We start from the raw sequence: 14,193 nt of genomic DNA, 5'->3' as shown, positions 1-14,193 counted from the left end.
GACCTGCACATTCACCACGCTATGAGATAATAACGGAACATTACGAGACAGAGTTGTTTTCGAGGTAAATGCAGAGTCTGCTTGCCGAAAAACTGCCCCCCAACAGAAACGCGCATCAGCGCTTTTGCATGAATTTACCTCGAAAACAACTCTATCTCGTAACACGAGAGCGTTTTGGAGTTGTTGGATTGTGTATTTGATTAGTTTGATGAGGGAAACCAAGAAATCCCATGAGCCTCCGTAGTGTAGCTCTGAGCAGCTCTGCTCCACCGTTCTAAAAATAGCTTGCTCCGACAATTACAAACCTACTCCTAAAACTATAGGGATTATGGCAATGGGCAAATTTGCCAAAATGTTGAACTATCCCTTTAAAGGCCAAAGATTCATGAGGCTCCAGTCGACTCTGACTCTGCCCTCGGCTCACTGGTTTAGATTTCTACCATCAAAGGGCCAAGAGGATCCGTCTACTTCGGGTTAAGAGGAGGGGGAAGACTTGGTGTCACAAATGGCTCAATAAAAAGAGTAGGCTAGTGTGTAGATGTTACTGGAAGTGTGCACTATGTATTTGTTTGTGTGTGTGTGTGTGTGTGTGTGTGTGTGTGTGTGTATACTCCCCAGTGAAGAGTCACATACACTCTCTCTCAAAAAAAAAAAAGAAGAAGAAAAAAAGATTTGTTTATTTGATTGGTCTGGGTCTGTTTTACGGTTTGACCATAAAACGTTTCTTTCTTATTACTTGCCCCTCCTTCAGTTTTACCTCCCTTTGCTCTGGTCCATCTGTGACCTGCAGGGACACCTGAGATGGAGCACGCTGAGATATCACACATCATGCTGCTGCTTCTCTGAGCTCTGACATAGCCAGTAGCCTTGCCAGCATGTTGGCTCACATCAAAGCCCACTGCCACAACCTCAGCTTCAGCAACACAGCTGGCAGCATGTGGATGACCCCCCTCCTATTGTGAGTCTGGCCTCATAATGAAGACAGCGAAAACAGTTTCTGGAGCTGTCATGATCTGACATTTAAAACGCTGAGTTTATTCCACTAAATGCCGCCTCTCAGTAGAGAGGTCCGCTGTGTTGGCCTTAGCCATTGTATCTGATTTGTAAATACCACTCAAGGGACAGGTTATAGTATATTTGATTCAGAGGGATCCCATTGGAAAATCAATCAATCAATAAAGCTGGTGTTTGAGGAATTTTGACATAGTCATTGTTTATTTTTCCCAAGAACTGAATTCAAACACCTCCCACCGTCCTCAAGAAAACACTCAAAAATCTAAAGCACCACTTACACACTCCCTGGAGGGTGATTCCAGTTGAGTGGTGAGACGATGCCCACTCCATCAGTCATCCAGCAGCGAGAACAGGGAGGGTAGACAGAATGGTATAGAGCTTCTCAATGCCAAATGCCAGACACGGTTGAAGAGAGAAGCACCCAGATGATTGGGTTTATTAAAAGCTTTGTTGTCCCGTGCCACCGCCTGGTGATTGATCTCCTCTGACGTGTCCTTTTACCCTGTGTCACATTAATAAACTACGTCTCTGCTGAGAGACTGACAGACTGCCTCCTCCTCCAACAAACAGGGACAGAGAGGAAGGAAGAAAGATGGGAAGGGAGCGGAGACAGAGGAGATAGAGAGATGGAAACGATGCAGACAGCCAGGCAAAAGAAGAAAGAAAGAAAGAAAGAAAGAAAGAAAGAGGAAAAACACCAACAAGTTGTCATTCACAGCCACAATGTCACTTTTATTGCTGATCATTATGGCAAGAGAGCCTGAGTCAAGATATTCATCACACTCATCATAACAGCAGAGTCTATTATGGCTATGTTACATAATTCTCCTATTCCATGGCAAGACGCATTTTGCAAACTTTTATGCTCTCCGTCTGTTTAGTAGTCTCAAGTGAAACATATATGCCTTAATGGCAGCTGAGAGTGGAGCAGCTTGAGGCTTTCCTTCTGGCTATTTTCCACAGGATAATGTCGCCCTGGTAGAGTGTCTGCAGTAGCTCCGGTGAGGAGGAATGGAATCGACAAAGTGCTCAAATGAGCCCCAGCCCATCAGCACACATACTCCTCTCACACATTTAACATTAGCATTTTAGAAAAATATCATTAGCATATATGAAATCCCTACAAATAAGAGCTGTGAAACCCCATCACTGTTGATATTATAAAACATCAACATGCATGAAATTCTTCCAGTTCTCCATTTTAATAGGATACCAGCTACTAATGTTAAATCAGATGCGTTGTAGGTGCCTGTGATCATGTATGTAGACAATACAAGTGTTGTTTGTCAGCTGCAGGGAATCATGGACACAGCACTGCTTATTTTCTTGGCTGTGAGAAACTGTAAGCATAACAATTGTGACAATTTCCACGCACCTCCATCAGCTGTCAGCAGTAAGTCCTGCTGTGAAACTCGAAATGGACATCCAACTGATTTCAAATGCATCGATTGTACTGTGGAGCCTTGCAGACTTCAGCAATATTTATTGGGATATTGAACATTCCAACTGGTTTGTTTTGCAATTTGTTAGGTTTATGGCACTTAAACACGTCCCTATGTTTATCATGCTATTAAGCTCTCACTCAGACCTGTCTATATTTATGCCTTTATCCAAGGCCTAAAAGTTGGACCATTAAACTATTAAGCTCATTAAGTTTTCCAAAGATACAATTATCATTTAATACAATGTTTTAAATGGCCCATTTTATTTCCTTCCCAGCAGACATTTTGACGTGTCATAGCAGGAAAAGCATGCGTAAGTATAAATGAATGATGACTGATTGCATTTTGCTGCAACAGTTTCAAGGTCCTGTTATAGCAAATGCTGCCTCACTGTCACACTGTCATAGTTAATTGGGGCACTCCAATAAAACTGAGCTATTGTTAATATCATTAGTAACATCTGTGCTTCTGCTACTATAACACGCCAAAATGCTGTGGAAAAAGGCCAGTTTGTTCAAATGGATATGTGTGTAAGAGATCTGCAAGTCAACTTAAATTTACTTGTGAATGGATTTAAGCAATAATATTTACAGAGAGTGAATGTCTAAGCAAAGATTTGTAGCTGTGAGTTACTCTCTGACTGCGCTCTGTTGCTCTATTTGTTATATATTACGACACTCCATGACTACTCAGAGGCAATTTCAGAGTCTTCAATGAGATTTATCCTTTTGGATGAAACCACTTTGCAGAGAAATCCAAACCTGCTTTGTTCAGTCAAACTTTAAAGCCATATCTCTACTCCCCCTGATGATTGCTGCAGTTTTCATTCAAGTAGGTAGCATTTTTATGGGTCTTTATTTATGCTTAAGAAAATTCTATTCTATTCTGTTCTATATGGTGTTACACTGTCAATTGTTTGATTAAAGAAAATAATATACAGAACAACAAATCTCATAAACAGCACAATAGCGTAGGCTACATAAACATTAAAAGTACATTCTATTCTATTCTCAATGGTGTTACACTGCCAATTTTTTGATTAAAGAAAATAACATAGCTAAAACCTAATATCATAGCACATTTAGAAAACAAAAACATTAAAAGCACATTCTTTTCTATACTATTCTCAGTGTGGTGTTACACTGCCAATTGTTTGATTAAAGAAAATAACAAAAAAGAGTAACACATAGCCTATCGTAAACAGCACAATAATGTAGCCTACAACAAAAACATTAAAGCACATTCTATTCCTTTCTATTCTGTTCCGTTCTATTCAGTCCCATGCATTGCGCATGCGCAGTTTTTCGCTAAGGAAGAAAGGGGAAAATGTCTCTAACGAGGTGAGTCCGGCGACAAGGCTTTTTGAGTTTTTAATTCATAAAATTGTGATCGTATGTTGCTTTCGTTGGGAGGTTTGTGTCGTTCAGTTCAGGTTTCATATTAATCTCCGACGTTTAATATTTATTCTCCGTCGTTTGTTTGTCTGTTCTGAATAAAGCTCATGGCATCGGCTAATGCTAGTTAGCTCGCTAGCTGGAAGTGTGTGTCGTAAGATGAACGATTAACTTTAGCTAGTTAGCTTAGCAACGAACAGCCGTTCCCATAACACCACTTTATCAACTTTATAATCGCGATGCCTTTCCCGAGCTTCGTATGGACTCTTCAGAGTGTTATTACTGTGAAGCCACGGGTCTCAACATCTCAGAGTAATCCTCAAAGCTCCTCTCTGTGGACGTCACTCACGGCTAACGCTAGCTAGGCCCCTGTAGCAGCAGCGCTAACTACACGTAACAATGCCGCTTATTCACTTCTTTACTCTGTTTGCAGCTTCTTACCGGCGCCGACCCAGCTGTCTCAGGACCAGCTGGAGGCAGAGGAGAGGCTCCGGGCCCAGAAGACTTACTCCACCGCTCTGGTCGCGTCTCACAGAGAGCCCCCTCCATACGGACACAGAAAAGGCTGGGTGCCGCGCTCACTTGCGGTAAGACACAAGACTGTTTATTGATCAACACATGGGAAGTTTGATTGTTACAGTAGCATTGTAGCATACAAAGTGAAAAAAGTAGAAACATATGCAAATAGTTAAATATATAACAGTATAAAACAAAGAGAGAGGGTATGAGACTATGTTTGTAACTTGTTGGTGATATTTAGGGGAAATTTTGTTTGTGATGTTCTATGGGTGGCTAGAGGAGTCATTGCCAAACGATAACTAGATTTGTCAACACCAAGTACATCTTTTCATGTTGGCTGCATACTCTGTGTTTCTGCAGGACTTTGGAGATGGAGGAGCTTTCCCAGAGATCCACGTGGCCCAGTTTCCTCTGGAGATGGGCAGGAAGAAGAAGACGTCCAATGCATTGGCAGTGCAGGTGGATGCAGAGGGAAAAATCAAATACGATGCCATCGCCAGACAAGGACAGGGCAAAGATAAGGTATACAATGACTGACTGATCTGCCCAATCAACACACACTTGCAAAGTACCATGTAACATCTTCCATCTTCTTGTTCTGACAAAACACAGCTTGTTTCACATTCTACATTCACAGTAACATAATCTACACTGTTATATGTTGCCATGGTTGGTATTATGTATATTATATTATATTATATTATGTTTTTATTTAATCACAGAAAAAGCCTGTTATTGGGCATGCAGTTCTAAGCATTTCTTATGTTCCATTGTTGCAGGTGGTCTTCAGCAAGTACACAGACCTTCTTCCAAAGGAAGTTCTAAATCAAGATACACCGGAACTACAGAAGCCAGACGAGGAGTCTGTAAAAGACGTAAGACATTTTAAATTGTATGTTGTATTGTGTGGGAAAAACTGTGCTTTTCTGTGCTGATGCTGTAAGTCCAAGGTAGATGTAGATTTCTCTCAAGATCATTTACTCTGCGATGTTCTTATCCTCTGCAAAGTTGTCTTGACCATGACTCTAATCTGTAGATATATGAGTAATTTCTGAAAACTTAACTTAAAAATGTATTGGACTATTATTTTACATTAAACACTGTTACCTTGTTGTGTGTCTGTTGTAGCTTACAGAGAAGACGCGGGCTGCTTTGGACAAGCAGGTGTCTCAGAAGATTGCTGCTGCTATGCCTGTAAGAGCTGCGGACAAACAGGCTCCTGCACAGTACATCAGGTATGTGTGAGAATAACAACAATTTGAGCACAATTTTAGAGCAGAAAGTGTAATGGAGCAGGAATGTTGCAAGTCTATGAGTTTACATATTGACCGTCATTTATAAATTTAGATAATTGTCTAAATCACCTTCATTTGTTAATGTTGATGATGTAAAGGTTTATATGTGGTGACACTTTTTTCTTTCTCTCTCTTTAAGATACACCCCATCCCAGCAGGGAGTAGCTTTTAACTCAGGGGCCAAACAGAGGGTCATCCGTATGGTGGAGATGCAGAAAGACCCCATGGAACCCCCACGTTTCAAGTAAGTAAACATCTCTATGGCCCTATCCACACGAAAACACAGCTTCCCCAAAAACAATCTTTTTCTTGTTTGTTTTGAAAAAAATCTCCGTAAACACGGCATCATTTCAAGAAATATATGCGTCCACACAGATCCACAGAAAACGACCCAAAACGCTGTAGTACATCCTCCAGGCACGTGTAGAGCGTGTGGTGCTGTATCGCTGCCTCACTTAAACACTTAAAACAGAGTAGAAGACGGAAAGTCCCCCATCTGAAATTCAATAAAAGAAGAAATCCCCCGCTGTATTTGAGTCATCTCAGAGTAAATATGACAATCGGTGATGATTAAACAGACGCGATTCAGCCGCAGTGTCTGAGCTGTTGGTGTTGTTGTTGTTACGTCCATAGACTGTAGCTTCTGTAGCAGTGTGTGTCTTAGTAAATTAGGTTACTATAATAACGTAACAAATAGCTGCGGTGCGCAACGTGACAAATGTGTAAATATCCGTTTCATCTTGTCCACATGTCAATGTGTCAAAAATATTCACTGTGGCCGGAGTTTTAAAAAATCTCAGTTTTAAGCCGTTTTCAATATGTTTGCGTGTGTACGGACCCCCCCAAACCGGATGGAAAAATCTACGTTTATCAATAAAACATTTTCGTGTGGATAGGACCTATCTCTGCTCATGTCATCATGTTCAAAGACCAGTCTGATAGATTAGTAGAATTAATCTAAATTTCACTATGTTGAGCAGATAACACCATTGTATTTTTTGCCATGTGAATAGTGTCCATTTGTGATAATGCTTTGTTGTAACTTGCCCATCTGAACTAAGGCCCCGTCCAGACGAATCCGTTTTTTTCGAATCCGGATAAATACTTTATCGGATTGGCCTCGCGTCCACACGAATCCGGCGTTTTCAGGGGGTGAAAACGGTATTTTTTTTTTTTTCTTTTTTTTTAATAAATAAAATTACAAATTACACACACAAACAAACAAAGCTAAAAACAAACAAACCCAAGAAAAAACAACAACAAAATAAACAATGATAAAAAAAAAAAAAATAAAAAAAACCTGTATGCTGTTTCATATGGTACAACAGAAATAAGCTACTAATTCATCTTTAGACGCAAAAACCACAACAACAACAACAGCCAAAACAGTGAAAACGGTATTTTTTGAAAACGGGTCCCAGAGTGGGAAAATTTGAAAACGCCGCCCCAGCGTTTTCGTCTGGACGGCCAATACGGACTTTTTCATAAACGATGATGTCATGCCCCCCGCCGCTCTACCTGTAACCTGAGACACACACACACACACACACACACACACACACACACACACACACACACACACCGCTGCAGCAGCAGCTGCACAGTGACAGTCTATGCACGTAACAACAACAACGGCCGACTAACGTCGCGTCGCTCAGACGCTGCGGCTGAATCACGTCTGTTTAATCATCACGTAATATTTACTCTGACATGACTCCCTGTCAACATTTAATCCCATGTTTGAGTTTGAATACAGCGGGGGACTTCTTCTATTGAATTACAGCGGGGACTTCCCGTCTTCAGCTGTTTTAAAGGTGTACAGAAATGGCCGTTTGTCCTGTTTGTCGCGCCGAGTTGTCACGAGCTGCAACACGAGTTTACCCGAGTGAGGAAAACGAATTTGATTGGTCGTTATCGAGCGGGCGGGATATTCAAAGCTTGGGGCGAGCCCGAGCTCCGTGTGTGTGTGCGTGTCTCAGACGTTGAATGACGGATTACGGATCCAATATCAGTGGCTGGTGAATCGTGTACAGGCTGACGTATAATCCGTGCGCCTGCATTATCCAATGCGAAAAAAAAAATACACACTTTCATCCCGGATTTACTCAAAAATAGAATTTTGCACAAAGTTTGGCCTACAACGTCTGAAAGATGAGTTATCACATTAATTTTATCACCCAAAGTGGGCTCAAATTCAATTTTCTTTTCTGTACACCTTTAAGTGTTTATGTGTGGCAAGCAGCGCTTGCAGCGCCACACACACTCCACACACACGCCTGCAGTATGTAGGTACTACAGCGTTTTGGGTCGTTTTCAGGTGATCGTGTGGACGCAGATATTTCTGAAAACGATGCCGTGTTTACGGAGATTTTTTTCAAAACGATTAAGAAAAAGATTCGGTGAAGCCGAAGCCGCGTATTCGTCTGGACGGGGCCTAAGCATCAAGTGATGGCCAAAAGAAATCTCTGTTTCAGAATTCCACACATTTAGTTGGATATATCTTAATGTCTGAAGTTAACTGCTGTACAAAGACTGTTCTGTAAAAAGAAAACACGTTTTGTATGCAACTGGATGTATTATTGTGTGTTTTAGGATCAACAAGAAGATTCCTCGCGGCCCCCCCTCTCCCCCTGCCCCCGTCATGCATTCTCCAAGCAGAAAGGTACACTTACGTAACACACAGTTCTGTTTCTCATGCTATATTGATACTTTAAAATTGAAGTTGCTTGCACTGTCTAAAAGACATGTTTGTCACATCCTTTATTTTGTAGATGACAGTCAAGGAGCAGCAGGAGTGGAAGATTCCTCCATGTATCTCCAACTGGAAAAACGCAAAGGTAACATGACACAGAAAGATCTGGAACACTTTCAATCTCTAAATGTCAAAGTGGTTTTTGTGAGTGGTTCATATGGACACATCCATTCTTTTTGTTTTGGATGTGTCATTTTTTGTCATTGTCATTTCAGTTGTGCTAGTCTTTCACTTCTCTACTAATGCTTTTCTGTTGTGTGTGTGTTTGATTTTGTTCAGGGCTACACCATTCCTCTTGACAAGCGTCTGGCTGCCGATGGCAGGGGGCTGCAAACAGTTCACATCAATGAAAACTTTGCCAAGCTGGCCGAGGCGCTGTACATCGCTGATAGAAAGGTACCACACCATCAGTGTGACTGATCTTGAACAGCAGTTTATAATTTCAGTGTTATCCTAAAAGAAAAAAAATCACCGCTTTTACCAATATGTAGATAACACATTGAAATGCTTGTTGTGTTTTTAGGCCAGAGAGGCTGTGGAGATGAGAGCTCAGGTAGAGAAGAAGATGGCGCAGAAGGAAAAAGAGAAGAAGGAGGAGAAACTGAGGGAGCTGGCCCAGATGGCTCGAGACCGCAGAGCAGGGATCAAGAGTCATGGGGACAAAGGTGAGTCCTGAGGTTAAAGAGGAACTAAGCAGGATTTCTCTATCTTTTGCTTATGACGATTAAAACTGCACAAACGTACACGCCGCAACGTTATCCACCGCTCCATTTATTGATTTTTCGCCTGCTTTGTTTTAAACAAATGCACATGGGTGAGAGGAGCATAAACAAAACAGAAGAAAAGCCACCGGACTTACATAGTTCCCCTTTAAAGGAAAAAAAAGTTAGTTTGTCAGAAGTTTTCCATCATATATGACTATGTTGTCAGGTTGTCTGGCATCTGTGGGTGTGTGGTCCTCTGAGCAAGCAAGAGAGTCTGTTGCCAGTTCCAAATCTGGAACATGAGTGGCATAAGTGATGACAACATTTTTCACCCTGTTAGTGTTGACAGCACCAGTAAGCTGTGAAATGATGTCTCCGCTTCCCCACTGATAATTCACACATATTTTAGGAGGAGAAAACTCAGTGTTGCATGTCCTGTTTTCCTACAAGCTGTTGGAGGGTCCAGTATTTTACTGTGGTAACATCACATTGACTCAAAACAAACAAACAAAACCTGAACAGACATTTTTGTGTGAGATTCTAACATTTTCTATCACATTGCCATTGTTTTGTCTTGAGAGTTTACTTTATTCTCTCCCTCCTGCTGTGTATCCACCGCCTCCTCACTATCTTCCATTTCTACACCATCTATTGTAACTTTATCTACAACCAGCCTCCACTTCCTCTCACCCCGTTTTCTCATTTCTCTCCCTGACTTTCTCCCTTTACATCCCGTGTTTCCTGTCACCTCTGCACTTCCACTGCACCATTTTACATCATCTATCTCCCACTCCGGTCCTCGTGTGGTTTTCTTTCTTTTCTTTTTTAAAAAAATTTCCTTTTTGTGCTTCACGCGGCAGGTGGCGAGGACGGCGAGGCCAGGGAGCGTGACGAGATCCGCCATGACAGAAGGAAAGAGAGACAGCACGACAGGAACATTTCCAGGGCTGCTCCTGATAAGAGGTGCTGGACACGCACTTTAAACATACCGCATGTGAACTCACCCACCCCTCCTTTACACACACACACACACACACACACATGCACGCAGGTACAGATGTACTCCTCACTGCTGAATCATTCATGGGGCCAGCAGTAATACTGAACAAATGCTGCAGGTTCCAGCAGAGTACTCAGGCAGCAGTCCTTGTCTCCAATGATCCAAAGACATGTGCATGTGAGCTGCGTGATCAGTGTGTGTGTGTGTGTGTGTGTGTGTGTGTGTTGGCGTGTCAAGTCTGTGTGCACACCGTCTCGGCTTGGCGATAGATGGAGTCGTGGTTCCCTGGAGGAGAGGAGGAAGTGAAATTCAGAGGAGAGCTCATTACAATCACAGTTCCAGCTGTCAGAAGGCAGAAACCTTGTTATTGTAGAATTACCCTTCACTTAACTTTGAGATGTTGAGGCTGTTTGCTGAGGGACAGTTGAGATGTAAAAGTCACCAAGAACTGAATAAAAACTTCAGCAACAACCTGCAGGCATACTCAGAACTTTTAGACTAGTATTGTTATTTTTCCTGACACTTTGAAAAACACATATATAATAGAACAAGTTTGTAAAAAAAAGTTCATAACAGTTCATTTTTCCATTTTCATCTAATTGATTTTCCTGTTAATTGTTCAATGAATCGTTGCTTAAACTCAGACTTTCCTTTATTCCAGGTCCAAGCTGCAGAGAGACCAGGAGAGGGACATCAGCGAGCTCATCGCTCTGGGCATGCCCAACCCTCGATCCTCCAGTGAGGCCCAGTACGACCAGAGACTCTTTAATCAGAGCAAGGTGAGAACACACACCTACACCACTGACAATGCTCTTGCTTACTTGTAGAGCTCTCTCTCTCTCGTCAGAATGCTTCTGTTGCTAGGTTACATAACGAGTCCTCGGACACTTCTGTGTTCTTGCCTTATGTAAACACTACAACGAAGCGTAATATATAGTATATTAGCATTAGCCGCAGCTTTCAACATGGACCCTGAGATCGGCCTACCTTCAAAACGAGTGTGGGTGCAATATAAAAACCGAGCTGTGTCTCCGGTTGTGTTGTCGGTATACATACAGTATATCCCACACCATCTTGATTTTGATTGGTCAGTGTGACAAAGTGACATTGACGAGTGCTGCGCTGTTCTAAAAGTTGAAAAGATTTCAACTCTCAGTGCTCTGAGCATGGCGACAAACGGTCACCGCTGAGAGCGTTTTTTTTCTGTATAGAAAGTACTGTGAGCGCAATAAGTGTGTTTGGTGGACACGGTCCCTTACATCAGCTCAGATGATCTGTGTTGATTGGGGTAAAAATACAAATGTGTACAAGGCTCAATTCCCAGCTCCACAGCACAAGGAAACTTTAAAAAAAAAATGGTTCCCTAGTTTGGACGCCTCATAATCCACCCGTCAGCTTTTTTTCTTGGACACTAAGGGAAAGTACTTCCACTGTTGTGCTCTTGTATAATTTGTTCTCCCATTCTCCTCATTTCTCTGTCTTTCCAGGGTATGGACAGCGGTTTCGCTGGTGGTGAAGATGAGACATACAACGTGTACGACCAGCCGTTCCGCAGCGGCAGAGACATGGCTTCAAACATCTACAGACCCAGCAAGACCATAGACAAGGACGCCTACTCAGACGACCTGGATTCACTCATGCACAACAAGTACTTTGATTTTGCTATATATCCTATTACCATTACATGTGTACCATTGGAAAAAAAAATCGCAATTTCTCGGTCGGTAGGGAGACAGACAAGGAAGCAACACAAAACAGAAAGGAGGAGGCTCATTTATCATTTTTGTTTGGTAAAGATAAAATCACGTGTGCCATAGATACCTCTAAATCACAAACATGATAACTCTGGGATATCTGAATATCAAATAAATGAGCATTGAGCTGCTTACTTACACATCCATGTGTTAAACATGATGTGAACCTTAAGAAGTGTGCTTCAGCATCTAGTGCTAGCGCAAAATAAACCCTGTTTATTAATTCATAAGTATAGACAACATACTAATTTAATCAGTTAAGTGTAATGATGTATAATAAAGATGCCAGAAAAAGCTGTCCCTACATAATAGAGTTGAAGCACCTTGTTGCATTGATATAAATATTAATGAGGGAAAACATTGTTCAGAAACCACTTAAACTTAATGGCATTAATCAACGTGTTAGCTTAGCTGGCTATGTTTTTAATGGTGATAATCACAGGACATTAGCTTAACAACGTGGCTCTTCTCTCAGGGGGAAAAGTTCATTTCAAAAACTGAGGGGAGTTGATTTTTTTTCTAGAGTATTATTATGGAGTAAGTATTTCCTGAAATTGTTCATAACTCATAATGGATCACAGCCCCCGTGTTTCGAAAACGGTTATTTTGTACATGTCCGGCTGTGAGCAGGACTGTCGAGCTTACGACTTTATGAAATATGATTTTTTCGAAAATAACGATAAAAAGCCTGAAACATTTCGAGGTCATTCAAGCTTTATTTTGAGGCACGGGACGAGCGCGCACATGATGTCCCAGCAGGAGACCTTGTCCTTGGGGCAGCAGTGCCACACTCTACTAGTCGAGCATAGCCTGTCCCATATGTTTAGTCACCAGCTTGTCATTGTCCTCGAGGAATGTTTGGCCGGCTGCAGGGTGCCACACCGTTGTGCAAAAACATCAATGACAAAATCTTGGACTTAGGCGTATTTCCTACAACATAAAAACATATGTCCCATGGAAAACCCTGATATTTTGATTTCAGTCTGTGTTTATACATCCACTGAAGCAGCAGCGACCAGCTAGCAATTAGTATGTAGTTTCAGTCGTCCTCCCTCCTTGCTGCTTTGAAGATGGCAAAAACAAATGCAACAAATCCACAACAAGCGCAGTAATGATTTTATGAGAGGAAACATTTGCAGCATGTTCATACTTTTTTTCTTTCTGTCCAACAGCAGGTTTGCTCCAGGGAAAGAGTTCTCAGGTGCCGACCACGGCCAGAGGCGGGATGGACCTGTCCAGTTTGAGGAGGATCCCTTCGGTCTGGACAAGTTCTTGGAGGAGGCCAAGCAGCACGGCGGCTCCAAGAGGCCCTCCACCAGCAGCCGCTCAAAGGACGACTACCACGACAAGAAACGCAGGAAGGAGTGAGAGCACACGGGCACAGCGTCCACTCAGGACAGTCGATGGCATGATAGAGGATGAGGAAATAGTCAATGCTCTCTCTGCATTCGAGAGGGGTTTTAATATACTCAAGTCTCTATCAGGAATTATGTCCATTTTTTGTTTTCTTTCAATGAGAAAGATAGTGAAAGATGCTTTTTTGTCTTTCGTTTTCCCCTCAGTTGTTGTTTACCCAGCTCTGTTAAGAACATATTGAGCATTCTTGCTAATTATAACATGAATTAATATGTTAAATAAAAGGCAAGTGGAGCTAAATCAATAGCCATGTGTGGGATCTGCTTCTGCATCTGAAATGTCATTTTAGGTGTGGATGGTGATTGCTGGGCCAAGGGAGTGTGTAGATTTTTAGTTTTTTTTATATATATATATACATGTATACAGACACAACAGAAACTCAGCAGGAAATGTTCATATTTTCTTTCGTGTCATTTGTCCCCCACATTTCCCCCATTGAGTTTTGTCAGCTGTGTTTTTATTTAAGCCCCTGGTGTATTTGTGAACACAGTTTGAGCCCAGGTTTGACGGCAGAATATGTACAGTGATATAAACTTGACCTGTAAGATAAAGCAAACAAGCTTTATAATTCTTGTATATTACTACCAATGGAATAAATTTCATATAGTGTGTAACTGGTATGTGTCTTTGTATTTACTATGAAGTAAACGGTGTTGCTGGCGCTACATATTTAGAAGTAAGATGCAGTGTTTTTTCCGTTTACTTTTCTCTGTCAAATTTAGAGCTGCTTAATTCCAACTTTCACAACATAGTGGGAAGTTGATTGGTTGTGTAATTGTTATAGTTTGCTCGTAGTAGAGTTTCCCTATTTTAATCTCTTCCAGAGTAATGCATCCCATTAACACATATGATTGAAAGCCCCAGATGTATTCAGAGAAGCCATCAATTACTAAGTTTGAGCGG

At 41.7% G+C, this 14,193-nt stretch overlaps 1 protein-coding gene across 1 annotated transcript; it reads left to right on the top strand.

Moving 5' to 3' along the window:
- The first annotated feature begins 3,749 nt into the window (after positions 1 to 3,749).
- snw1 (SNW domain containing 1) lies at positions 3,750 to 13,904 on the top strand. The gene is made up of 14 exons (XM_084000494.1): positions 3,750 to 3,796; positions 4,284 to 4,437; positions 4,730 to 4,891; positions 5,149 to 5,244; positions 5,498 to 5,604; positions 5,804 to 5,908; positions 8,257 to 8,326; positions 8,436 to 8,501; positions 8,696 to 8,812; positions 8,940 to 9,081; positions 9,981 to 10,083; positions 10,782 to 10,899; positions 11,608 to 11,768; positions 13,047 to 13,904. Exons 1-14 carry the CDS (start codon positions 3,783 to 3,785, stop codon positions 13,240 to 13,242), a joined length of 1,611 nt encoding a protein of 536 aa, XP_083856620.1. The 5' UTR covers positions 3,750 to 3,782; the 3' UTR covers positions 13,243 to 13,904.
- The last annotated feature ends 289 nt before the right edge of the window (positions 13,905 to 14,193 follow it).

Source organism: Trachurus trachurus, assembly GCF_905171665.1.
Source record: "Trachurus trachurus genome assembly, chromosome: 24".
In the NCBI taxonomy this organism is placed as follows: domain Eukaryota; kingdom Metazoa; phylum Chordata; class Actinopteri; order Carangiformes; family Carangidae; genus Trachurus; species Trachurus trachurus.
Note: the sequence above shows the minus strand (reverse complement) of the source record. Positions and strands in the feature narration are given on the sequence as shown.

Bases quoted from the DNA above. Each gene is read 5' to 3' on its own strand.
- snw1 (XM_084000494.1), top strand. The intron at 4,892-5,148 runs GTATACAATGAC...CCATTGTTGCAG, and splicing joins AAGGACAGGGCAAAGATAAG to GTGGTCTTCAGCAAGTACAC. The intron at 5,245-5,497 runs GTAAGACATTTT...TGTCTGTTGTAG, and splicing joins ACGAGGAGTCTGTAAAAGAC to CTTACAGAGAAGACGCGGGC.